This window comes from Pelophylax lessonae, assembly GCF_965119305.1.
Source record: "Pelophylax lessonae genome assembly, chromosome: 10".
NCBI classification, from domain to species: Eukaryota; Metazoa; Chordata; class Amphibia; order Anura; family Ranidae; genus Pelophylax; species Pelophylax lessonae.
In genome coordinates, this window is record NC_138777.1 from 185,190,743 (window position 1) to 185,215,514 (window position 24,772).

At 41.4% G+C, this 24,772-nt stretch overlaps 1 protein-coding gene and 1 long non-coding RNA gene across 2 annotated transcripts in view; one reads left to right on the forward strand and one right to left on the reverse strand.

Moving 5' to 3' along the window:
* Positions 1–24,772, forward strand: part of LOC309565261 — a 643,481-nt gene that overhangs the window by 145,264 nt on the left and 473,445 nt on the right. The window lies entirely within an intron of this gene.
* SLC12A3 (solute carrier family 12 member 3) overlaps positions 1–24,772 on the reverse strand; it is an 84,244-nt gene that overhangs the window by 6,113 nt on the left and 53,359 nt on the right. Inside the window, exons 15-25 of the mRNA XM_082270258.1 lie at positions 23,838–23,937; positions 18,833–18,944; positions 14,366–14,500; positions 11,950–12,056; positions 11,201–11,283; positions 10,980–11,060; positions 9,139–9,240; positions 7,831–7,942; positions 7,601–7,687; positions 3,093–3,228; positions 1,344–1,411 (exon numbers count right to left, since the gene is read on the reverse strand). Of these exons, the coding sequence (XP_082126384.1) occupies positions 1,344–1,411; positions 3,093–3,228; positions 7,601–7,687; positions 7,831–7,942; positions 9,139–9,240; positions 10,980–11,060; positions 11,201–11,283; positions 11,950–12,056; positions 14,366–14,500; positions 18,833–18,944; positions 23,838–23,937 (1,123 nt within the window). The remainder of the gene's footprint in view (positions 1–1,343; positions 1,412–3,092; positions 3,229–7,600; positions 7,688–7,830; positions 7,943–9,138; positions 9,241–10,979; positions 11,061–11,200; positions 11,284–11,949; positions 12,057–14,365; positions 14,501–18,832; positions 18,945–23,837; positions 23,938–24,772) is intronic.

The following is a 24,772-nucleotide window of genomic DNA, read 5'->3' on the forward strand; positions in this document are numbered from 1 at the left end:
GTCACAGGAAAAAAAAAGGGTAAAGATGGGGGCCCTGCTTGCTTGCTCCAGTGACAGATCCTCCTCCCCCCTGAAGTGGGGGGGGGGGCTGACAGCCAGGGGTAGCACTGTGACACAGACTATAGGCGCCCGGTCATATGTGTCCCTGAAAGGTGTTTAACTCACTGGCCGGCGCCGCCCTGGTCCGTGGGGCATTGTCCCAACCAAGCGTGGAGCTAACAGTTTGCGCGCACTTGCTTGTCAGACTGGGGTGACTACTGGATCTGGATTATCCTGCCAGTCGGCCAGACCGACTGTTGATAGAAGATCTCTGCAGGAAAAAAGCCAAAATTCCATAAAAAGAGAAAAAAGCTATGGGACCACAAGTCCTAGTAGAAAACAACATGTCCATACTCCTGAAGACACTAGCCAGAATGACTGGAGGCCTATAGCAGAGAGCATAACAGCACCCACCCCTCTATGGAAATTCTCCTTTGGCATTACTTGTGACTGACCGTAGGCTATAGCAGAGAATGTGTTTATGCCCAGAGAGAACTGCTCATAGGAGGTGCTGAGTCTTTTTTTCTGCCTAGTGTCTTACTCCTGTAGGGTTGGCTGTAAAAAACCCTGTTTAGTAATAGATATTTTTTTTCCTTGCATGTGATTGATTATTTTTTGCAAAGTGAAGCTTTAAATCATTTAATAAGCTCTGGAGCACTTGCAGTGCACAGTATATTTTCATTTAATAAATCAACCCCATTGTCTTTATGCTCAGGTTTTCTTCTGTCAATAAAATGAGCAGGGGCTAGCACCCTTTTGTCATGGGCTGTCCATCAAAAAGGTTAAGCCAGCATAGATACTGGAATGCACAAGCTCCTGGGCCCTTAAAATTGGATGGGACCATAACTTCCACCCATCTTTCCATGTAGGTGCCCCTGCATTTTATTGCTAAATAAAGGTCTAGCAAAATCATACCTTCATCATACTAATATTTACTATAACTGCCACTTTTAATTCTACACTCTTGCAGAAATAAAAAAAAATGTCATCCTTGTCTTTAAATAATGGGATTTTAGCTTGGTGGCTCTTCGTAGTAAGGACTAAGAAATATTTTTCTTCCAGTCTTTGACTGTCTTCAGACATTTTTCTCCTTTAGACCAGGCGATCATGACAAATAAAATAACTTTCTCTTGAATTATTGTTTTTACATCTGGTTTCACAAGTTACCCAAAAAAAAAAAACAAAAAAAAAAAACTAAATGTATTACAAACATGCTTTCTAGAAATCTGGAAAAAAGACTTCAAGGTGCACATTGTCCTTCTCAAGTACTTGATTGTCCTATTGCGGAGGTCTATCATACTCACATGACAATAAGAGCAGCATCTCGAGAATAATCCAACAAGACTTCATTCAGTCTGACCTGTCTCAAAGACTATAGAGAAAGAAAAAGAGAATGTAACTCATTATCAGGGCTTATACTACTGTATATGTGTATGTGTCTAAAATGCGTATCAGTAAACGATACATAAAAACAGATACATTCTGAAAACATGGTAATCATTAAGAGCTGGTTCACACTACCGCGACCATAAAGTCGCCTCATGAAGGAGCGACTTTTTAGCGTGACTTTAGTGCGACTTGTGCCCTACTTTAAAGAGACTTAAATGATAGGCGACTTTGTCTGTGGGGAATGCCTGGGTAATCATTTCCTTCTTCCTAGAAAGTCTGATCACAGTCACTTGAAAATAGATAAGGATCCGACCAGAGGCAACTTCCATTGAAGTCTATGTGCACAAGTCGGATAGAGGTCGCCTTGAAGTAGTACTTTTTCTGAAGTCAGAGTGACTTCAGTAGTGCATATTAAGACGGCTCTCATTCATTTACATTGAATTTGTAATGACAAACAACTTGGGGCAACTTGAGGTCGCACAAGTCACATCCCAAGTCGGAGTAGTGTGAACCGGGTCTAAATGATCACCTTCTAAAACAACCCATTCAGTTTAAAATATAAATGAAAGGCAAAACATTTGTGTATAGCTATAAAAAAAACATTATAAATACCTCCCCCCCCCCCCTTTTTTTTATAAGTGTTGACATTCCCTCTGTTCTCGGTTGCATAAAGGCTGGGGGAGAAGAAGCAAAAGTACTCTGATCCTCCCAGTGAATGGCTGGGCGGGGGGGAGGGAGGGGCATGTCTGATCATTGGAGAAAAGCAGGCTGAGTGGCCAGCACAGCTAGCGAACTGACTACGGTGTGTTCTCCTGCTTAGTGTGGTCAGATTTAAATAGGAAAGCAGAGGAACTGGCAGAAACACCAGGGATTTCACACAAAGAAAACAATACAAAGAGAACAGGATACTTCCTCATACAAGTACATGGTACAGCAGGCACATATCAGGAATTTGAAATGTTGGGATTACATATTTTGTAACCTGTCTCTGGCATTTTTAAACTTTTTATTCCTCCACCTATTATAATCCAGCTTGAAAGTTCTTACTGTATACTTTCTTCTAAAGTGCACAACGCATATTGACATGCAGGTTACCTAAGGGCCAGCTAAATTTGCCACTTACAGTGACAAAGTCTGAATTTGTCAGTGGCATTTTACTATTCTAGCCCAGGAGTCATTCTAACCAATATCCGAACTGTGGAAACTGTGTCTATAAAAGCAGGCAGAGTGCAAAGGTCTAGTCACCAGTATTGCCTGTCTTCCTGCAGAGGATGTTGATCTATTACTGACTTATGATACCATCTTCTGCACAGTGTCTCTGTGTGGAGGTGCCATCTTGTTTGAGGCAGAGCTTTGATTCTCCAAGTTATAGAGCCTCTAGCAAGGAGAACAGTGAGCAGCACACTAGTGGCACCATTAAATCTCCTGAGACTAGCAGTCAGAGGCGACAGTGCCTTAGATCTCACACTGCAGATATGGAGCTATGAGACGCTAGGCACTCTCACATACCAGGAAGTGATTTGCTTATTTTAGGAAAAACTCCAAATAAAGGGTACATTTTTCAGGGTATACATAATTAACATTTTAAAATCTTTATTTTCTGGAGTTCAGATCCACTTTAAGACTCATTATACAACACAACTATTTATTTTTCTCATTCAGACCTTTGCTCTGTTTATTTTGAATTCTTCATCTGAGATCTTCCAGGGGCAATCACGCCTCATCTCATTTACTAGAAGTTCTTCTTTAAAACCATCATTCAGCATGTAAGGAGCAACAAGATCTTCAAAACGCTTCACACTATTAATAAGAAAACAACAATGTAAGGTGTAATTATTGCATTCCTTGCCCTCATGCTCTAAAACATAAAGAATAACACCAGTAAGCCCTCTGAATTCTATGGCTGCATTGCTTAAAGTGTTAGTCCCCCCTAAAACTAAATTCCCTTGCATCTACAGACCTCCACGATCTAACACTATCCTATCTAGCCCTGTAAAGAAGAAATCAGTATACATTTTTTAAGCCGATCGGATCCTGTCACCAACGGTGGAAGCTCTGCAGAGGACACTGTCGACAACAGCTGAGAAATGAATGGTAAGCGACGTCACCCATAGACTTACTATGTGGCTTCTGTTGTCGGATGTGTCCCCTGCACCGCCTAACACAGTGTAGCCACGGCTAATGTAAGGGATGTCAGGTACCCCATAAAAAAACACATTTCCGTTTTATGGCATTTCTATTGATTTACCAGTAGATGGCAGCACAAAGCACAAAGTTCAACTGCAAGCAAGGCATGGGAGGAACTAAAAAGTTAGACCTTTTGTTCCTGGTGGGACAGAATAGAAGTTGCTGTCCACCAGATTAAAAGGTCATCATACCTCACTCATGTCCATGTAATTGCAGGTAAGAAGGAGTACATTTATGGTTATAAACAGGGCGAAATTGATTTAATTTATATCCCTGTGATCAGTAAAGGCTGCTGCCACTACTGTGTGATTAAATAACACTGCACAAATGTTAGTGGGTCACACTGTAGCATCACATGACTACAGTGTACCAGGAATGTGGTTATTATAGTGGTATGTTATATCTTAAATTAGATTGTACTATGAGACCACTGTGATGCAGAAGGAGTAACAACATTTCAGCACATGTTTAATTGGTTATTATTTTCTATGAGGATGTTATTCCTGTATATCAGAATGTTGATATTAATATATATATAGTTATGTGATAGTATGTATAAACAGAATAGCAGTTGCTGTCCACCAGATTTAAAGGTCATTATACCTCACTCATGTCCTTGTAATTGCAGAAACTTCTCAATAAAAATAATTCTGGTTTCATCCGGTCCGATCCCTTCGCACATTGGAAATATTGACCATACTTTAAGCATATGTGCAACACTAACAGCTCAGCGTGGAATCGGGTCAGATCGGCTTGAAAAAAGGTATGTATACTGATCTCTTCTTTAGAGGGCAAGATAGGCTAGTGTTAGATCGTGGAGGTCTATAGATGCAGGGATTTTAGTGTTAGAGTGGACTTCTACTTTAAGCTGCATGACCGTTCCTCTTCAGAGTCTTCCCTGCCTTCTGCCTATTTGGCCTGCTAGTAAAGATCACCAGAGTGATGATATGGCTGAAGGTGTCAGCTCCTCCTTTTCAGCAGTTCTGAGAGTGGGCACTCCTCAATTTTATAAATGTATCTAAACCCTAAGTTTAAAAATTCCCAACATTTTAAATTAAATTGCATTTGATCCAGTTTGTATATTTGTTTTCATTCCTTCCTTCTTAATCCTGTTGATCCTGAAGGTTATAGCTGCTATAGCAAATTCCTGTATTGGTGACAACATTGCATTAGCAGCTCTCTAAGTAGGAGCAGTGTTGTCAAACAGTAGTGACACTATAATAGCTACATACTGGACCAGTGGGAAGAAGCGCTGCCCCACTTCACAACCAAAATTTACATTGGCAGCACAGTAAGTATGGAACATGGACAGCATGCATGGTGCTATGATTAACCACTTCACTACCAGGTACTTTTACCCCCCTTCCTGCCCAGGCCAATTTTCAGCTTTTAGTGCTGTCACACTGACATGACAATTGCGAACACTGTACCCATAGGACATTTTTATCATTTTTTCCCAAATAGAGCTTTTTTTTGGTATTTAATCACTACTGGGTCGTTATTTTTTGCTAAACAAAAAAGGCAGAAAGTTTTGAAAAAAAATATTTAGGTCAAAATGTATTCCTTGGTGAAAATAACCCAAATCAGTGTATAATACTTAGTCTGTAGGAAAGTTATAGAATCCACAAACTATGTTTTATATATATATCTCTGAAAATCGATCACTCCTGAAGTACTGATTTATATCATTTCTTGAGGCCCAAAAATGCCAGGACAGTACAAATACCCCTAAATACCCATTTTTGGAAAGTAGACAGTCCTAGTTATTTAGTAAGAGGCATGACGAGTTTTCTGAAGTTGCAATTTCTTTTGTCACAATTTTTTGGAAAGTGAAGAAATTTAAAAATAAAAAAATCATGTTTTTCACAATTGTTTTTTTTACATACTGTCACCAGTGCAGTACAGCATTATTATATAACTGGTGTGGTGGTGATCAGGTACATTGATTGCTAAAAGTATGTAAAAAATAAAATAATTTTTTTTTAAGGTTTTTTTTTTTTAACACACTATAACCAGAGCAATAGTGTTACCATAGTAACACTGTACTACTCTGGGGAAGTGATCAGGCTATAAATATATATATATTTTTTTTACACATTATGATTGCTTATACCAATGAATTTCATTGGTATAAGCAACCATTTTTATGGAATGAAACTGATTCATTCAGTGTCTTTTGTTGTGATTACCTGTAATTGGCCCTGTCTGTACCATGTGATCACTGTGACCAATCACAGCTGTTAACACAATTGTATGGCATGAAAGGCATGGCCTGATTGGTCACATCGATCACATGACACTGGCAGCGGGTCGGTATAGTGATCAGCTGGTGACTGATCATGCCGTTGCGCTGCCCCATGGCCGCACAAGCGGCACCTTCTAAAAGGACATCATATGATGTACACTCAGAAGGAGTAAAGTCCTGCCTGGCTATCAATCTGCTATAGGCCAGGCTGTAAAGTGTTAGGTTGTCTTTTTATTATTTAGGAAAAAACAGATGCTTATATTGGAGTAATAAGCTTCTATCTCCTGGCTTTGGTATGGAGGTTTTGCTAAAGTATAAAAATAAATTTTAACCAAAAATGTTGTGTTACAGAGGAACAGAATGAAAAAAAAGACAATAAAATGATAATATTCCCAATCTGCAATATGTTTTTGCTGCAAATAACCAATTTGAAAGGAATTCCCTTTAAGCATTAGTTTCTTAGCTAGGAAAAATATTACTGCAGGTTTCTTTAAACTATGTATCAAGGGACTGTAGATTTTCTAAAGTTTACTGCTCTGGATGTTTTGTGACATATAACCTACAGTGCCTTGAAAAAGTATTCATACCCCTTAACATTTTCCACATTTTGTCACGTTACAACCAAAAAAGTAAATTTATTTTATTGAGCTTTTGTGTGATAGACAAACACAAAGTCAAACATAATTGTGAAGTGGAAAGAAAATGAAAAATGGTTTTCAAATTTTTTTACAAATAAAAAGCTGAAAAGTGTGGCATGCATTTGTATTCAGTCCCCTTTACTCTGATAACTCTAACTAAAATGTAGTGGAATCAATTGCCTTCAGAAGTTAGCAAATTAGTAAATAGAGTCCACCTGTGTGTAGTTTAATCTCTGTATAAATACAGCTGTACTGTGAAGCCCTCAGAGGTTTTTTTAGAGAACCTTAGTGAACAAACAGCATCATGAAGGCCAAGGAACACTCCAGACAGGTCCAGTATAAAGTTGTGAAGAATTTTAAAGTAGGGTTAGGTTATAAAAAATATCCCAAGCTTTGAACATCTCACGGAGCACTGTTCAATTCATCATCTGAAAATAAAAAGCGTACGGCACAAATGCAAACCTACCAAGCGATCATTAATCAGAAAAGCAGCCAAGTTGCCCATGGTAACTCTGGAGGAGCTGCAGAGACCCACAGCTCAGGTGGGAGAATCTGTCTACAGGACAACAATAAGTCGTGCACTCCACAAATCTGGCCTTCATGGAACAGTGGTAAGAAGAGAGACATTGCTGAAAGAAAGCCATAAGAAGTCCTGTTTGCAGTTTGCGAGAAGCCATGTGGGGGACACAGCAAATATGTGGAAGAAGGTGGTCTGGTCAGATGAGAACAAAACTGAACTTTTTGGCCTAAAAGCAAGACACAATGTGTGGCGGAGAAAACTAACACTGCACATTGCCCTGAACACACCATCCCCACCGTAAAACATGGTGGTGGTGGTGGCAGCATCATGCTGTGGGAAGCTAGTCATAGTTGATGGGAAGATGGATGGAGCCAAATACAGGGCAATCTTAGAAGAAAACCTGTTAGAGTTTGAAAAAGACTTGAGACTGGGGAGGAGGTTCACCTTCCAACAGGACAACGACCCTAAACATGTTGGTTGTAAAATGACAGAATGTGGAAAATGTTAACGGGTATGAATACTTTTTCAAGGCTCCTTCGAAGTTCATCACTGACCCTGAAAAACAATATATATTGTTCTTACTGCTCAGGCCGAGGCTTCTGGTTGATATCTGGCAGAATATGCACTTCGTGGAATACAATTCTGAATTGACCAAGCAGAGCAATCATCCTGTAATACAAAAGATCATAGGACAATATATTAAAGGTATAACCTGTACATATACATACAGTACATGTTCTGTTTACCGTGGTGTTTATATTAAATGTGGTGTTACCCCAACAATAATATTGCATACAAAAAAAAAATCTTACGCTTTGCGCTCTTCATCCAGTCTATTGATCTGTCCTCCCACAAATACTCGAATTTTGACATTTGCCCATCGTTTCTTGCGGCTCAGTAGGTAGGGGATAAGCAGAGTTAGACCTGCCAGATAAATGAAATTGTCATGTGACTTCAGTAATTGCCTTTTCTGAATGTTACTGAAAGTGGATGCTGATCAACAAGGAGTGTAGGGTAATATTATTTTATTTGCTAAAATATATTTATATAGAAATATATTTTACTCTGTTCCCCAACAGTAATTTAAAAAATGCTTTCAGTTCATTAGGAATAGGTGGGGTGATTTTGGCTATACTGATTTTGCCACAAAGTTTCCGCACTTCTTTGGAAAACTTTGCTCCCAGAAAACATGCAAGTTTTTTCTTTTTTTAAGGGTGTGTGTTGGGGGGGGGGGGGGGGGGTTAGCTGGTGGTTGTGTTTAGAGCAAAATTTTTGTGTTCTTTGCATTATCCTTTTTTTCTTTTTGAATAATTGTTATCTTTGCACTGTCACTATGTATTTTTTTATTTTTTTACTTTTTTTCCTGTGTAAAAAATTAGTGGGCTAGGATTGTATGTTAAAAGGAACTTCTATAACCCTCAGGAATCATTTCACCTTAAAAAAAAAAAAAAAAAAAACACCATTAACTCCAATGCATTTTGTCAACATGGCAATATAATTAGGGAAATGCAAGACTTTTACCAAAATTTTGGGCAAGTAAAACTCAGAGACCACACTTTACTGTGGTGCCTTTACAAAATGATGAATTCAATTAGTGTTTTTGATTAGCTGAAGAATGTGCTGGGGACTTTTTGTATTGCTTGGATCTACAGTCATAATCTAAGGCAGCCCATATATTCAGTTATTTCATTCAAAAAAAGATGACCCGATTCCCTCATCCATACACTTGATGTGGATTGGGGAATAACTCCCGCTTAGTTATTGTATTATGATGGCAGGGAGACTTTCCCGCTGTCAGAATACACTGATCAACGCTGCTGACTATAGTCGGCGGCACGGATCGATCGGGAAAAACCTGACAGGGTATGTGCAACCAGCCTGCCCATACATGAGTCGAAATTAGCCAGTCCCTCCTGAATCGGCCGAATTTCGATTTGTGTATGGTCGGCTTAACTCGCCTCAAGTTAGAGTGCTTGCATAATTTCATATACTTGTATACTTGACTCTGCTTAGCATATAAACCTATGTAAAAGGCATCAGGAAGGGGGGAGGAAGAAAGAGAATATTACAGTGACAATGACTTTGGAGGTAACATGCTGGAAACGATAAGTGTCACTAACCTCCATCATCAAATAACCAATATATATCAATTGTCTTCTTTTCTTGGGTGACTTGGAAGATGGTGCTTGCCTGTTGTTCAGCAGTTACAGCCTCGGGATCCACTGCAAATAGAGAAGAATTATGTGCACCAGCATTTTAAATTCAGTAACCTAAATGCTTATCAGCTTTGTATGAGATCATAGTTAATTCCTTGGTGCAGTTGAGCAGTAAAAGAGAATAGTGATAAGGGCAGTTATTTGGGAGTGAAGATGCCCGCCTTGCAAATTTTTTATTGAAGGAACTATAGTGTAATAGAAAGCAGGATATTGCTTTAAAATTGGGAACTATCAAAATCAATAAAGTGATCCTAAACCCCAAAATAAAAAAAATATATCCTAATTGTACAGCACAGGACTTGTATTCATAGATCAGGATTAAATGCAGGCTGTCTTCAGATGATTGGATACTGGCAAAAGCTTTGCTGAGAATGCCCCCAGTGCACCCTCATGAAAACCTATTGAATTCATGGGACATGGGGTTTTTGAGCAATAAGCATAACAGAAGAAGGAACAGTGAGGAAGCACTTCAGAGTTATCAAGTGGTCAGGGGATAGATTTTACACATACACTGTAACTTTGTCCAGAATGTGCAAGTTGACAGTTTCTCATTAATTGCAGAAAAACAGATTATAGCACTTTGTAAAATGTTCATTACTTTTGTGTGTTAATCCTGTAGGCCATTCGGGTTCCCCTGAAAGCCTGGCCAAAAAACTCCCATTTAGCAATCACCACTTCCTGCCTTGTTGCCAGGATGTAAAAGCCATAGGGGTGCTCATTCACATTAGATCATTCATTACAGGATTGAATAGATCTAGTCAATGTACTAGATATAGTACTTTTAAACAGGGGCTTCCCGATAATGAAAAGTTATTTCAAGGGTTCCTCTGTGTTGAAAAGGTTAAGGTGTTACCCTTAAAAAAAAAAAAAAAAAAATTAGATCCTGTTCCCTTAAAGCATGTTATACAGCTTGTGCTGTGTAATTTGGCCCCCTGTATCACCTGAAATACCTGGTTAATCTTGCCTGGCTATGACCTCCCCCTGTAAACTGACCACGGTTTATCATGGCTGCTGAGCCCTGACACCGTGGTCAGTTTTACCTGCCTCCGTCATCCGCAGCTCTCCTCTATCCTCTCTCCCCCCCCCCTCCTCTCTGCTCTCTCTCCTCTCCTCCCTTCTGTCAGCTCTGTCCACTCCACAATCCTCCCCTCCTGCTGCTCTCATAACACAACGATCTTGCAACAATCCCAGCTGCTATGTTAAATAATGTCCCCAGTACATTTGTTGTTTTTTTAAAATGTGGCTCTGGACCTGATTTCAGAGTGCCGATTGGCGATCATGTGACCGGCCACCTCGCTCCTCCTCTCCTCCTCCTGGCTGACATCAGCAGGGGTTTCTCAGCCCCGCCCGCCTTGCTGTCAGCTCAAGAGAGGATAGAGGTCACAACAGCGCCGATTGGTGCTCTGAAATCTAAAAATACACAACAGCCTTTTTTAAATAAAAAAAAAATGCACTGGGGACATTATTTAACATAGCAGAGGGGATTGTTGCAAGGTTATTGCATGGCTTAACAACCACTTAAAGAAAGGCTGATCTAAACATTTGGTCAGACAAGCAGCTTAGTACGTGTAGAAGGAGGGATAAGACATGGCAGTCCCCATATTTCACTCATAACATCCATTTGCAATACAAAGTTGCTACGGAAGGTACCACACTCAGGGAATAAATGACACTTCTTGATTGTAGTACATAAAGTTTATGAAAGAACTGTGATGTTCACACAAGTTTATAGATCTCAGACTCACATGTTCCTTGTGTCATACAGCCATCTCCATTTTCTGCTTCTTTCAGTTTAGGTTCTTCCAATTGTTGAAACACGGGATTGACTGCAGAGAACAATAGAATTTTATGTAGAAAGATTTATAAAAACACAACACATATCTCCAATAATGTAATGTAATATTACAGCATGGGGTATCCAGGTGTGAACAACAAAAAGGAAGTGGATATGTCTATGGGCACTTACTGTGAGCTTGCATAACACGAGACATGTTCAGGCCATCTTTCATCCTCAGTAGACACAATCCATAGTTAAAGTCAAGTGCATCACTGCAATGTGGAGAAAGCTGGGTTACTCATAATATATATCATACATAATATTACATAAAACTGCCTGCCATGCTCCATGCTTCAGAGTCATTCCAGGGGCACAAACCTAAAGTATATGGGACCTACATGGGAGAAATGTGGAGAGTTTTTGCTTACTAACTTCTCGGAGCTAAATTATAGTGTATGTCCAGCTAACACAAAAAGCAATCTCTATGAGTATTTTTCTTATCTATGTCCCATTGGGGATATTTCCTTTAATTTCCTGTCCTGAAAACAGGACAAGGAGTAAGAGGAGATCTTACCAAAGTGAAGTCAGTTAATACAAGGACAGGTGCCCCCATTGTAAGTTTACATGTCACATCCTTTTCTAGTGACAGGGGTCACCGGGGAAAATTGACTTTGATAATCTTCCCAGCAGGGCAAAGGCAACAATAAAAGCATGAAAGGGGTTCTAACCCTTTCCCCACTCCACCTAAAACAAAAAAAAAAACTAATGGCTAAAGATAAACTTTAATGTTAGAGCCACTGTGTTAGTCACTACTCAGCTAGGCCTTACATTCACTGAGGAGTGGAGTTTAAGGTTTAATGCATATTTAGCATTTACCACTGTTCCAAAATATTAAAATGTCACAATGAACAATAAAACACAGTTTCAACCATACATACTGAAGTATTGCCACGTAGCTTTCCACGTTGCTTGGGTGAGACGTATGCCAGTTCTTCTTATAGCCCAAAAACAAGACATTTGGTTTCATATGACCTAACCCAGCTGCCTGCATAATAGAAAGGAGAACAGATGTTTAGATAGTCATTGGGTACATGGGTGTGTGACACTATGCAAGCCTTTACAAAGACAAAGAGAATCTACAAAAGGTATTTGTACAGACAAATAAGGGAGATTTATAAACATTTCCACAAGGACAACCAACCTAACATAAGCACAGTTTAATTACATGCAACATTTACATTTATTACAATAACTACTCCTGTAATTTATTTGTAAATCTCTTCCACTGTCTTAAGGGTTCAATGCAACAGAATCCTTGAGTCTCACTCTTGCATTTTTAAAGTGTTACTAAACCCACAACAGTAAAGTCAGTCTGTTTATGCAGTAAAGCATGCTTGTTATACTCACTGTGGTACTTAAGGGGTTAATCCTGCACATTGTGTAAAAAGGCTGTTTGATCCTGTCTTCATTCTTCCACTGTTCCCAACCCATCTTCTGTTAGTACAGAACTTTTGGGGCACTCTGCACATGTTTAGTTTGGTGTGTATTGCTAGGGAGTTGTTTTTTTTCCTTGGAAGGATGCATGTAATCAGCACAGGGCCAATCAGCACTGTCCACACAGAGGGTCAGGGGTCCTGCAGCCTCATAGGACAGCCAGATTAGAATGAAAACCCCTCTTACAAGCTTTAACCAGACACTGATAGAAGTCACAAGACTGATGTATACTGCTGATGAATAAAGCTAGTTAGCAGTTTATATTTACTAAAATAATTGCATTTCCATGTTCTGTGTACTGTGGGAGACCAGATATAGTGAATGCAGAATTTGTTTGTAACACTTTAAGTATTTTTCAATTAATTCACATTACAGAGAATGTACCAGGGGTATTATAAAAATTAGCAGACTGGAAACTAAAGGGATTTTGTTTTCTCTAGACCCTACGATATATAAAGGGTATATGGCCAGTCCAGAAAATTAACCACTTGCAGCCCGCCCACTGTTAGTTCATTTCAAATGATGGAGGAGCGGTGCGGTTTTCGATCTGGGACAACATCATATGACGCGCAGCGTGGCAATTGCGGCAAAGGAACCTACGTCCTAGGAACCAACGACTTGGCTCTTTACCCACGTGATCAGCTGTGTCCAATCACAGCCGGTCACATGTAAATGCAGAAGTGCCGTTTATCCGCGCTCCTCGCCTCACATTGTCAGAGTGTGTGGCAAAGAGAGCCAATCAGCAGCTCCTCCTCAAAGGGGAGTCCAGGACAAGTAATGATTACAGTAAAGCAAGAGCAGTGTCCATCAGTGACACCAAACAGTGCACATCAGTGACACCAATCAATGCCCATCAGTGACCCCAATCAGTGCCCATTAGTGATGCCAGTCAGTGCCTGCTCATCTGTGCTGCCCATCAGTGCTGCCCATCAGTGCCGACCATCAATGCTGACCATCAGTTCCCTCAACCAGTGCTGCCTATCAGTACCCATCAGTGCCACCTATCAGTGCTCATCAGTGCCGCATATCAGTGCGGCCTATTCATTCCTCCTCATCAGTGCCACCTAGTCAGTGCCCTTCATTGCCACCTCATCAGTGCCCATAAGTGCCACCTGATTAATGCCCATCAGTGCAGCCTATCAGTGCCCATCAGTGCCGCCTCATCAGCGTATCTCAGTGAAGGAGAAAAATTATTTATTTACAATGTTTACTGACAGTAACTAAGAAAAACTTTTTTTTTTTTTTCAAAATGTTTTACTTTTTTTAATTAAATGATTAAATACCACCAAAAGAAAGCTCTATTTGTGTGAAAAAAATTATAAAAATTTAATTTGGGTACAGCATTGCATGACCGCGCAATTTTCATTCAAAGTGTGACAGCGCTATAAGCCTGGGCAGGAAAGTGCCCTGCATTGAAGCGGTTAAACAGCACTTTTATTTGAACGGACCCTTTAATAATTATACATGTATATTCCATATTTCTTTATTACTTGTGTGTGCTGTGAAGCTTTGTAAGTAAAACACTGTCATCAACAATTACAAAAATAACTTACAATAAAACTTAAATGTGGACTGTAGTTTTCTTTAAAAAAAAAAAAACGAAACCTGAAATAGTGAAAATGTATTTCTTTAATATGAATGACAACAACTTTCTCCAGTTGGTGATATAATTCCATTTAATTTAAAAAAAAATTCGATTTGGTATTGCAGAATGAAATAGAGAGGAAAAGTGATCGGCTCAGAAAACGAGTGTATTACTGAGCACCAAAACAGGATGAACACAAGAATAGGTGCAACTTTACAATCACTAGGAAACTATGTCAAGTAAAATTCTTTAAACCCTACATAAGACAAACATACCTGGATCAGCATTTGAACTCCACTTCGCAGATCATCGGCAATCAGACCTGTATAGAAAGCTCTAATTTTTCTCTTGTTCAACCACTTGATGTGACCTTCAGGGTTCAGCTCTTGAAGTTTCTGTTTTCGTGGACCCTTTGCAAAGAACACATAGAGGATATTTTTCATTGCATTATATTTTAGGTTAACAGTGAGGTGATCCCAGAATATGTCTTAGGGCCGGTTCATACTGGTGCGATGTCATTCGCACCGCACTGCTGTGCAAATCACAGGCGATATCTTTGCGATGCAAATTGTATGGCTGAATTTGCATCGCATTCAGACCAAATGAATGAAAAAGGACCCTTTTTTTTTTGGTCTGCACCAGAATTAAGATTGCACCGGTGTTCAAACCCATGTGATCCAATTCCTGTCAAATTGACAGGTTGCACTGCGATATGCAAACTAATCTGGGGTGTGTTAATAACTTTGTATTGACAATCCCAGCAGTTCGCATATGGCAGTGTGAGCTGCCTGTTAATCGGGTGCGATGCTGAACCCGGCAGTGGATTCGCAGGGTTCCCGTATCGCACCAGAGTGAACCAAGCTTTAATGACAAACTAGCATGATAATTATTTTTTCATTGTTAGTAAAAAGAAAATATTTTGTAGGTTTTACATTTTGTGTATAGATCAGTTTTTGTTGCAGCAACAGTGACAGTAGCCAAGAAGACATGAAGAGTGAAGAGTACAACAACAGTGATACCCAAGGGTCATCATAGATGTTACAACCTGACCATACAGCCTTTGTGCAATTAACTTGTACTTGAACCAAACTATGTAATATGAGGACCTACCTAATCTATCTAATAATTTTGTATCCAATCAGACAAGCCATTGTGTTTTTTGTAGATCTAAAAGGACATTGTACAATGAGATTGCAACATGTATGGTGAGCTTAAAACGGAGTGCCGCCCCCCCCCCCCCTCCAAAAATTGGCTCCGCAGCCAATGTTTCCATCGGCTGTTGGGTGCTGCACTGCTGCCACCGCCATTGCCGGTGAGGGAACCCGGCAGTGAAGCCTTGCGGCTTCATGGGCGGGTCCCTACTGCGCATGCGTGAAGCACGCTGCGCATTCCTACTGGCTCTGTGAGGGAGAAGGGGGCCAAGCTTCCGAGGGACAGCGCAGCGGCGCCGTATCCCGGAGGTGGGGAAGGGTACCTGTCAAAAACAGGTACCCGTTCCCCCTGAAAGGTGCCATATGTGGCACCGGAGGGGGGGGGGAGGAAACAAAAGAGTGGAAGTTCCACGTTTGGGTGGAACTCCGCTTTAAGGGTTTTGTATTTTCCATTCATTTACATTCCCTGAGAGCATGCGGGAGATGTTACACCTGGAACACTCCCTATTTACTGAAACAGCAACAATTCAAATGTAAAACACAAATTTAGGCAGGCTATACATACATGTAATTTTCTTTCCATCAAACACGGGTTGAAGAAAAGAAAATTGCTCAATTCCCCCACCTACACAGTCAGTGTTAATGGGGGAATCCCTCCCGCAGGACTATTCTGTTCTGCTGGCAGAGAGTCTTCCCCACCGGCAGAATACAATGATTGCTGCCGGCAATGATCGGGTGAAAAAGAAACCCAACAGGCTGGTTGTACTGAAGTCGACTGATGGATCGACATCAGTACAACCAGCCTGGCCATAGAGGAATAAAAGCGGCCAATTTTCGATCCGTCCATGGTCAGCTTTACAGACATAATACTAGGAACATATTTACAAAACTGGAAGATTGGGCAAATACCCTTAAAGTATAACTAAAGGCAAAACTTTTTTTTTTTGTTTTGGATAGAGTAGAGATGGATTAGAACCCCTGTCAGTTTTTAAAGTATTTGTAAAGTTTTGTTTTTAAAAAAATAAACAAACATGTTATACTTAACTTCTCTGTGCAGTTTGTTTTGCACAGAGCAGCTCTTTTCCTTTTTTTTTTTTTTTATCTCTCAAAAAACAAACATGTTGTATTTACCTCCTTTGTGCAGTTGGGTTTGCACAGAGCAGCCTGGATCCTCCTCTTCTCGGGTCCCTCTTTGCTTCTCCTGGCCCCTCCCTCCTGCCGAGTGCCCCCACAGCAAGCAGCTTGCTATGGGGGCACCCAAGCCGAGCTGCAGCTCCGTGTGTCCATTCAGACATGGAGCTGCCGTTCGGCCCTACTCCCTCTCTCTCTCCTGATTGGCTCACTGACTTTGATTGACAGCCGTGGGAGCAAATGGCGCCACTGCTGTATCTCAGCCAATCAAGAGGGAGAGTCCAAGGACGGTCGAGGGACTCGTGGTCATCGCTGGATAGAGATGGGGCTCAGCTAATTAGGGGGTGCTGGGGGGGGGGGGGGGCTGCTAAACACAGAAGGCTTTTTTTCTTAATGCATAGAATGCATTAAGATAAAAAAAACCTTCTGACTTTACAACTCCTTTAATGCTGTCGGTGCTCCTGTTATGGAGATTCACCCTCTCTATTTGTCCTGTTTACCATCATCATTGAAAGTGAAAGTAAAAGCAAAATCATACATTTTAGGTTGTCCCCAGAAAAGTAATAGAGGGGAAATCTTCCAACTAAGACACTAGTGCTGGGGGTCCCCGAAGAATTCCCTTAATTTGCAGGGATTTCCTTTCACTTCCTGTTTGGCTAGGGGACAGGAAGTAATGGTATATCTCCGCAATGGGGACCCAGATGATGAAAAAAATCTGACAGGTTATAACCATTCCTTTTTCTCTCCAAAATGAAAAAAAAAAAAGTTTTGCTTATAGTTCTAGTTTAATACAGTTTTATAGTTTAAGCCTCTTTTACATGGGTCACAGCCTCTGTCACCCCTCAGAAAATTGATCTGTGCTGAATTGCTTTTCCAGAGACAGTTTACAGGCATTCAGGAGGTGATACTGCCACCTCCTGAATTCCTGTTTTGTTTTTCTCTCAGACAAAGAGGGATTTTGTGGTAAAATACCACATTAGTAGAATTCCATTGACCTCAGTGGGCGAGTCTGACAAGCAGCGCAGACTGTCAAATTTGACATGCTGAGTTCAATTTGCCATTGCAACATATTAGGTTTAAGTTAAGCTGGGTGATAAAATGCAGAGTAACCACCGATTTTTACCACCCCTTTGCTGCCTGTATGAAAGGGACTTTAGCTAAGATTAGTTCTTTTACCAACAAGTGAAACAATATTCAGTGCAGACATGTAAAATGAAAATAAATGTAAAATGCCAGCTATACACTATAAGGTCAATGCCATAAACCCTCATAAAACATATAATGAAAAAAAGTGCAGCACAATAAAAATAAATACAAATAAATAAATAATAAATGTAGAGTACTGATAAAATGGGACACCTTAATAAATGATACAGCATAGATACGTAAACACAATTAAATCAGTCCATGAGCAGCCAGAGCATGCTGACGAAGTCCCGCCCACAGACGTAACGCGTACGGGAGGAGGAGCAATGTATGACGTCACCTGCGACCATCTTTGTGGTCTGATTACTAACGCTGATTACATGCACTTGTTAGTGTTGTAAGTAGTATTTTATCTTTATTTAATAAACTGTGGCATATGCAGAGGGCACTAGATTGTGTGTATTGTGTTTACATATACACACAGAGTCACCAGTTCCTATCCATGCCGGGAGCTGTATACAGGAGTTAACATCCTATGCCTTGGGATTATGCTGTGTGACCTTTTAGGTCGAATTCAGGAGGTTAGAGGCAGTATTTGTCTGTGATGGATGGGCTGAAGTTCACGTTTAACACCTGCATGTTATATGGAAGCTCTATCTATTCCACAGTGGCTGTCATCTTGTCACTCTTCGGCTGCATATGGACTAATTTAGCTGTGTTATTTTTCTATGCTGCATTATTCATTAAGGTCCGGCTGCTCATGGACTGATTTAATTGTGTTTATATACACTATCTATGCTGTATCATTTAATAAGGTGTCCCATTTTATCAGTATGCTGCATTTATCTATTTATTTATATTTATTTTTATTGCGCTGAACTTTATTTCATTATATATCAGTTCTTTACCAACATTTCTTTTGGTCACATTACTATGGAGTGACAAGGTGTAAAAAGAATTTATGAGATAATTGTATTTCTACTGATGGTGAGAAAAAGATATGTGTCTAATACGTATGCAGGGAAAAGCTGCCTCTTCCCCTCTGCTGCCTATAGGCACAAGCCTACTGTACCTAATAATAAACTCTTTCTGTACATGATATAAAATATAGAAATATGTGGATATTTAGGTGGCTTAGAATAAAAATAAATATTCTCTTTTATTCAGGGTGAAGCCATGTGAACTTAGAAGCTGGCTTAGAGTTTGGAGCTCCACAGTGTATTGAATTCCCTTGCAGCAATCATTTTAACACTTCAATAAAGGCCGGAGCTCAGTGTAAGTTCTTCAAACTAAATAAGCCCTAGTGACGCTTACAATAATTATATTTCCACACATCATTAGGCTTTGTTTTTTTGTAAACGTCCCCACAAAATCCACAAGAGCAGGCCGAAAATTGGGAGGTCCAGTCAGGACTAAACACTGAGGCCTAGGAAAAAAGATAAAAAAAATTAGCAAAGATAAATCTCATACAATGACTTTTTTTTTTTTAAAGGTTTTTATTAAACAAACAAAACACAGTACACCAAAAGAAAAATGGCATTGCAACATAAAAGAGAGGATACAGAACATACAAAGCATCCTCTCCAATCATCTAACAAAATAGAACCACAGTACAGAGAATACCCAGTAATCGTGGTAAAAAAGGGGGGGGTAACACATTATTATAAGCAATATATAACGACACATGCGGAGCAAAAGAAGGCACTTTAGACATCGCCTAGGAGGCGTCAGACACCGAGGAGGCAGTAAGATCAGAGTCTACCCAGAAGGACCAGATTTTATTGAATTTCTTCGGACATCCTCTGGCCTCATACGTCAGTTTATACAAAGGCAGAGCCTGATTAACAATAGAGATCCAAAATGGAACGTCAGGGGGTGTGGAAGATTTCCAACGGAGAGCAATAGCTTTCCTAGCATAGAAAAAGAGCAAACGCAGAAATAGTTTCATGCGGGCCGGAGCATCCTCATCATCCACATACCCTAGGAGACAACGAAGGGGGCCACAGACATTGGACAATTGAGAGATATTAGTTATAAAGGCCGTCACCCCTGACCAAAAGGCACGGATAGGGGGACATTCCCAAAACATGTGAAAGAAGGATCCCACACCATCAGAGCACTTAGAGCAGAGAGGGGAGGATAATGTACCAATTTTATGAAGGAACAGGGGAGTGTAGTAAGCCCTATACAGGAATTTTAATTGTATGACTCTATCCCTGGAGGAAATTACGACCGGGATTTGTTCAGGAAGGACGTCATGCCATACCTCCTCCGTCAAGTCCGGGACATTCTCACGCCACTGGGACTCAACCACCGCCAAGCGCTTAGACTTAGAATGCAAAAGCCTACGATAATATGTGGAGACCAGTTTCTCATGTGAAGAGTCAGAGAGGAGATATTCCAAGGGGGATGGCTCCAGCGAGACATCCCGGAGGCCAAACTGCGCAGCCGCCGCATGTCTCAGCTGGAGGTAGCGAAAATGAGCCGTAGATGGTACAGCAAAAGTGGACTGCATGTCCGGAAAGGACCGGAAGGTTCCCCGGACATACAGGTGATCAACAGACTTCACCCCAAGACGGGCCCAAAAAATACCGTCGTCCCGACCGAAAAACTCCCGAAACCGAGGATTGTGCCAAAGGGGGGCATTAGGGGAGTACGACCCCGGAGGGTCGGCCTCACCCAATGCGGTAGCCGCAAAAACCCGTAGAGTGACCGAGATAAGTGCAGTGTTCGGCCTGCCCATAGTAGATCTACGGTGCAGCAAATTTTGCAGAGATTCATAGGACGTGAAAATAGCCGCCTCCAAAGCCGCCGCAGCATGATTGTCCTCGGGATGGAACCACCAATGTGCGTGTGCCAACTGGGATGCAAAATAATAAAGGCGTAGGTTGGGCGCTGCCAGTCCCCCCCATACAATGACTTTTAGTGGCAGCCGCACTCTAACCTATAGCTGAAAGAGATTCCTAGTTCCCTGGCTGTCACTCTTCAGTGCTCTCTGGGTTGCTGACCAGGAAAGAGATTAAGCCTGGGTTCACACATATGCGATGCGGGAACCAGCGCGATTCTAGTGCGGGTTCCCGCATCACATCTCCCCCGCAGTCAGTTCACAAAGTTAATGACACCCCCAGATCGGTTCGCAGATCCCTGTGCGAACTGTGAATTCAGACAGGAATCGGATCGCATGGGTGTGAACACTCATGCGATCCGATTCCAGTGCGGGGAAAAAAAAAAGGTTCCTGCACCTTTTATGTGCAAATCCAATGCAAATTCAGCCATACAACTGTATGGCTGAATTTGCATTTGCACAGACCTCGCATGTGATCTGCACAGCAATGCGGTGTGAATTCCATGCAATGTCTGACATCGCATATGTGTGAACCCAGGCTAACAGTTTTGGACACTTTTTTGGCACCCATATTCAGTATGCTTGTTCTGGGTGAAATATACCAAGTCTGACATGTCCAGGCATCTAGTAATTTCAAAAGGAGGCCTGTAATGGCAGACCCCTGGAAGTTACTTTAAAAATCGGCAGCCCTAGGCCTGCAAAACGATGTAGTTAGGTATTCTGCCAGAGGAAACAATCTAGACTTAGTCGAGCATAATGGTGGAATTAACAAAGCTTTCTGCATAATTCTTATTGGCACAAGTAGGTGTACTGCTTAAACAAAGCAGATAGACCTGTTTCAGGTTTACTGGTGGCGCTCGTGCCAGTTCTCTAGTTCAGAGTGAAATGGAATCTGGCACTGCATCTTCGCCTACTTAACAAAGGGATTCTAGTGTAGAAAACTGTCACCGATTTGACTGGTGTCTGGTGACACCATGGTGACGGTTCATACGCCTCTCTTGGACTGTGCATTTTACACACTAAACGGGCAGATCTTGCATTAAGGCAGGGAAAGCTCCCTCAGCAAACAAATCATTTAAATCCTACCTCAGCTGGGCAACAGCAGTTGAGGGATCCAGGGCAGGGAGCTCCTGCTCTTCTTCTCAGTATGCCCTGTCTGACCCAGACACAGAATTAACAAAAAATAATTTGCCCCTTTATTAAAAGAGAAGTTTGGGATTTTTTTTTTATTCCCAATCATACTTAGCTAGGTTGATGCAGCATCAATCCGATGCTGCATCTGTCCCCCACTGGCTCTAACACTGAGAACGAAGCGATCTAACACTGCCGATTGCTCAGTTCTCACAGCTCCTTGGGCAGAGAGCTGATGACAAAAAGTCATCGCTGTCTGCTCTACCTCCTCCTCGCTCACTGGAGTGTTGGGCTGTGGGGGAGGCAGCAGCGGCCGGCTCAGGCTCTCAGCGGTTCACTGAGAGGCGGAGCCAGTTGCTGTTCCAGGCATGTGAGTGGATCCCAACTTTATTGTCATGATCTTGTCCGGGCCTGGCTCGACTCTGTGACATCAGCCGACAGCGGGCTTCAGCCTGCTGACTGCTGAAAACGGGTCACAGGAGTGCAGAACGAACTGCACTCCTGTGATCCACAGGAGAAATACAGCAAAACAAGCTTTGGCTTTACTTCTCCTTTAATTAGGAGCAGAATCTGCTTTGTTTTCTCAGTTTAGAAGAATGGTGCATGTATAAATCCCTGCTTTGTTAACTTATCACTCAGGCCACTTCAGGTTTCTGTCCACTCTGAACACAGATTTTTATGGCATTGAAGTAAAGAATTGTGAAGAAACAACAAAACAAGTGACACGGGGGGGGGGGGGGTAGTTGATTTAGTAAAACTGGATAGAAATCAGATTCTAGTTATTTTTTGTCAGTGTTGTTCATAGCAATTTTGCAAATTAGTTGCTATGAATAACACTGAAACTTTCATTTCAGACATTTACTATAGATTTCACATGCAGTAATCATTGTATAAAGTGCATTGTAAACCATAAAAATTGACTTTTCTTGTTTGGCCCCTTTTGATCTGTTAAAGCTAAAATCCAGGAAAATCCAAATGCTCCCTTGTAAGGCTATGCACACACTGCAGGGGTTAACTGCTAGTTTATCTCTAGGGGACTTGGTAAAGCACTTTTAATTACCAGAACTTATGCTCCACCAAGCTTTTATGTGCTGATAGACTGATCCCCGCAGCCTCTTCTTCCCTAAAATCTGGTGGTCTAAAGTCTCCTGGTGTAAAAGACTGATGCAGGGATTAAAGCCCTGCATTGGATGCGACGACGCTAAGGAACAGTCTACTGCCTAGAGCAGTGTTTCTCAACCTCTTTTCAGTCAAGGCACCCTTTAAAAATTTGGACCTTCTCGAGGTACCCTCCAAAACTATGGAGTCCTGAGGCGCCCCATTCCAAAAAAACATATTGCAGCAACATCCACACAAGTAGGACACCCAACATTAGAGATGATTTTTTCTTCCAAAGCAAATACATTTTTACACACTGGTACTGACTAGTATTCCAATGTTTCTCTTCTCCCTCAGTTTTTCTCCATCACTCATCTAATGTGACCCCAACGCTGAGGGAGAGGGGCAGTAAAAGGGGATACAAGGATGCTATGCAGACGATTGACATCCTCCATATCAACTGATGACGTCATTGGTTGTTAGGACACCGGCAGCTAGAAGGCTGTAATATGGCACAAGGAAAACCTATGGCTTTGCATAACTAAAAGGCAGGCTTTATAAAAACGCCAGCTTGCATACAATTTTTTGGAAATTTTTATCCATTTTGCCAAGGCATCCTTGAAGAAACCTCAAGGCACTCCAGGGTGCCTGGGCACCCTGGTTGAAAAAGGCTGGTCTACAGCATAGGGGGAGCACCATTTGCCAGAGTAGCAGTGGAGAATGGCTTTGATCTTTCTTCTCCTTCCTCTCCTCTCTCCTCCCCGGGACTACCACCAACTGACATACAGTACACTAGGACTCTTCAAACTACCAGTGAGCCTGGTTGGGGGGGGGGGGTTATTTAGATTTGGGGTGCACAATAAGATGGTGAAATACTGGGGGTGCACAATGGGTCAGGGTTTTATGGCATTAGGGACACAATGAAGGGATGAAGGGAGTGGGTGTGCACCATGATGGGGTGTACCCCATAGAGTAAGGGGTGCTCCCTTTTGAGGGGTGCTTGGAGTGGATGAGAAAGCCTGGCACACAGAGGAATTCAGGTAAAGTATTCACATCTGGCAGAAAGACTGATTGAGTGCTTACAGTCCATGGGTAAGGGAGTTCAATGCTAGCCTTGCCCCAGGAACTGTCAACCCATACTGCGCCACTGTAGAAAAGTACACAATAGAAAAGCAAGATAGCAATGTCTATACTTTTCCTCATGGAGCGCGGCATGATCAAAGAGAAGCCAAGATTTTATGTTACCTGAAATTTTTAATATGTTCCTCCACTTGATTAAGCCCCACACAGTAGGAAAGAGCCATGTTGTAAGATCCAGCTTGCACAGAGGAACCCCAGTTTGCCTCTAAATGAAAATATGTACAGTCATTTTCAAATATTAGGCAATTATTGTGTGAAATTACAAATTTAATATTTGAGGTAAGCACTAGAACCAGTTTATTTTTATTTTTTATCTTACATTTCAAGTACGCTTTCCAGCATTTTAAGGCTAACAACATCTAAATACACAGATGAAATACGTATGCTGTATAACGTTTACCTGCCAATGATTTGTAGTTTTGTCCATCCAGTTCTGAGATTTACTTAGCTCTGCAATATAACACAGCCCTACCTGGCAAGGCAAAAGACCTGATTTTTCTGTGTGTGTTGCAGTGCAATAACTTTTACTGGTCTCCTACCCTCTCCACTGTGATACCGGACAGTGAAAAAGTAAGCAGCAAACTGATGAGCTCCTCTCTGTGTCCCTTTGCTTTCTCCTCCTATCAGCATCCTCTTTGCACAGCAGCACAACTGATTGGCTCCTTGTGCTGCTTCTCTGAGCTCTACTGTACAGGGACTGCAAGAGGCTGATAACAAGTCAAATTCAGGTATTGGTACTGCTTGCTTTTAAAAAAACATCTAAGGATATATTAATGAGTATAGAGCTGTTTCTTTTATGTCAAATGTGAACCTATATAGCAGCAGGCACTTAATTGCGGACCACGGTCCAGAACCGGACCGAGTGACAATCATGTCAAGACCGCGACCATGCCACTGCCGGGTCTCCTTTCCTGAGCTGCAAATTGGAACTGATGGGCAGGAGCTGCCCAAGTTATTATGTTAACAAGCAGGTGATTACCTGGCTTGTTATTATGAAAAGAATCCCGCCCCTCAATCCCGATCTGCAGCTCCGTTCACCC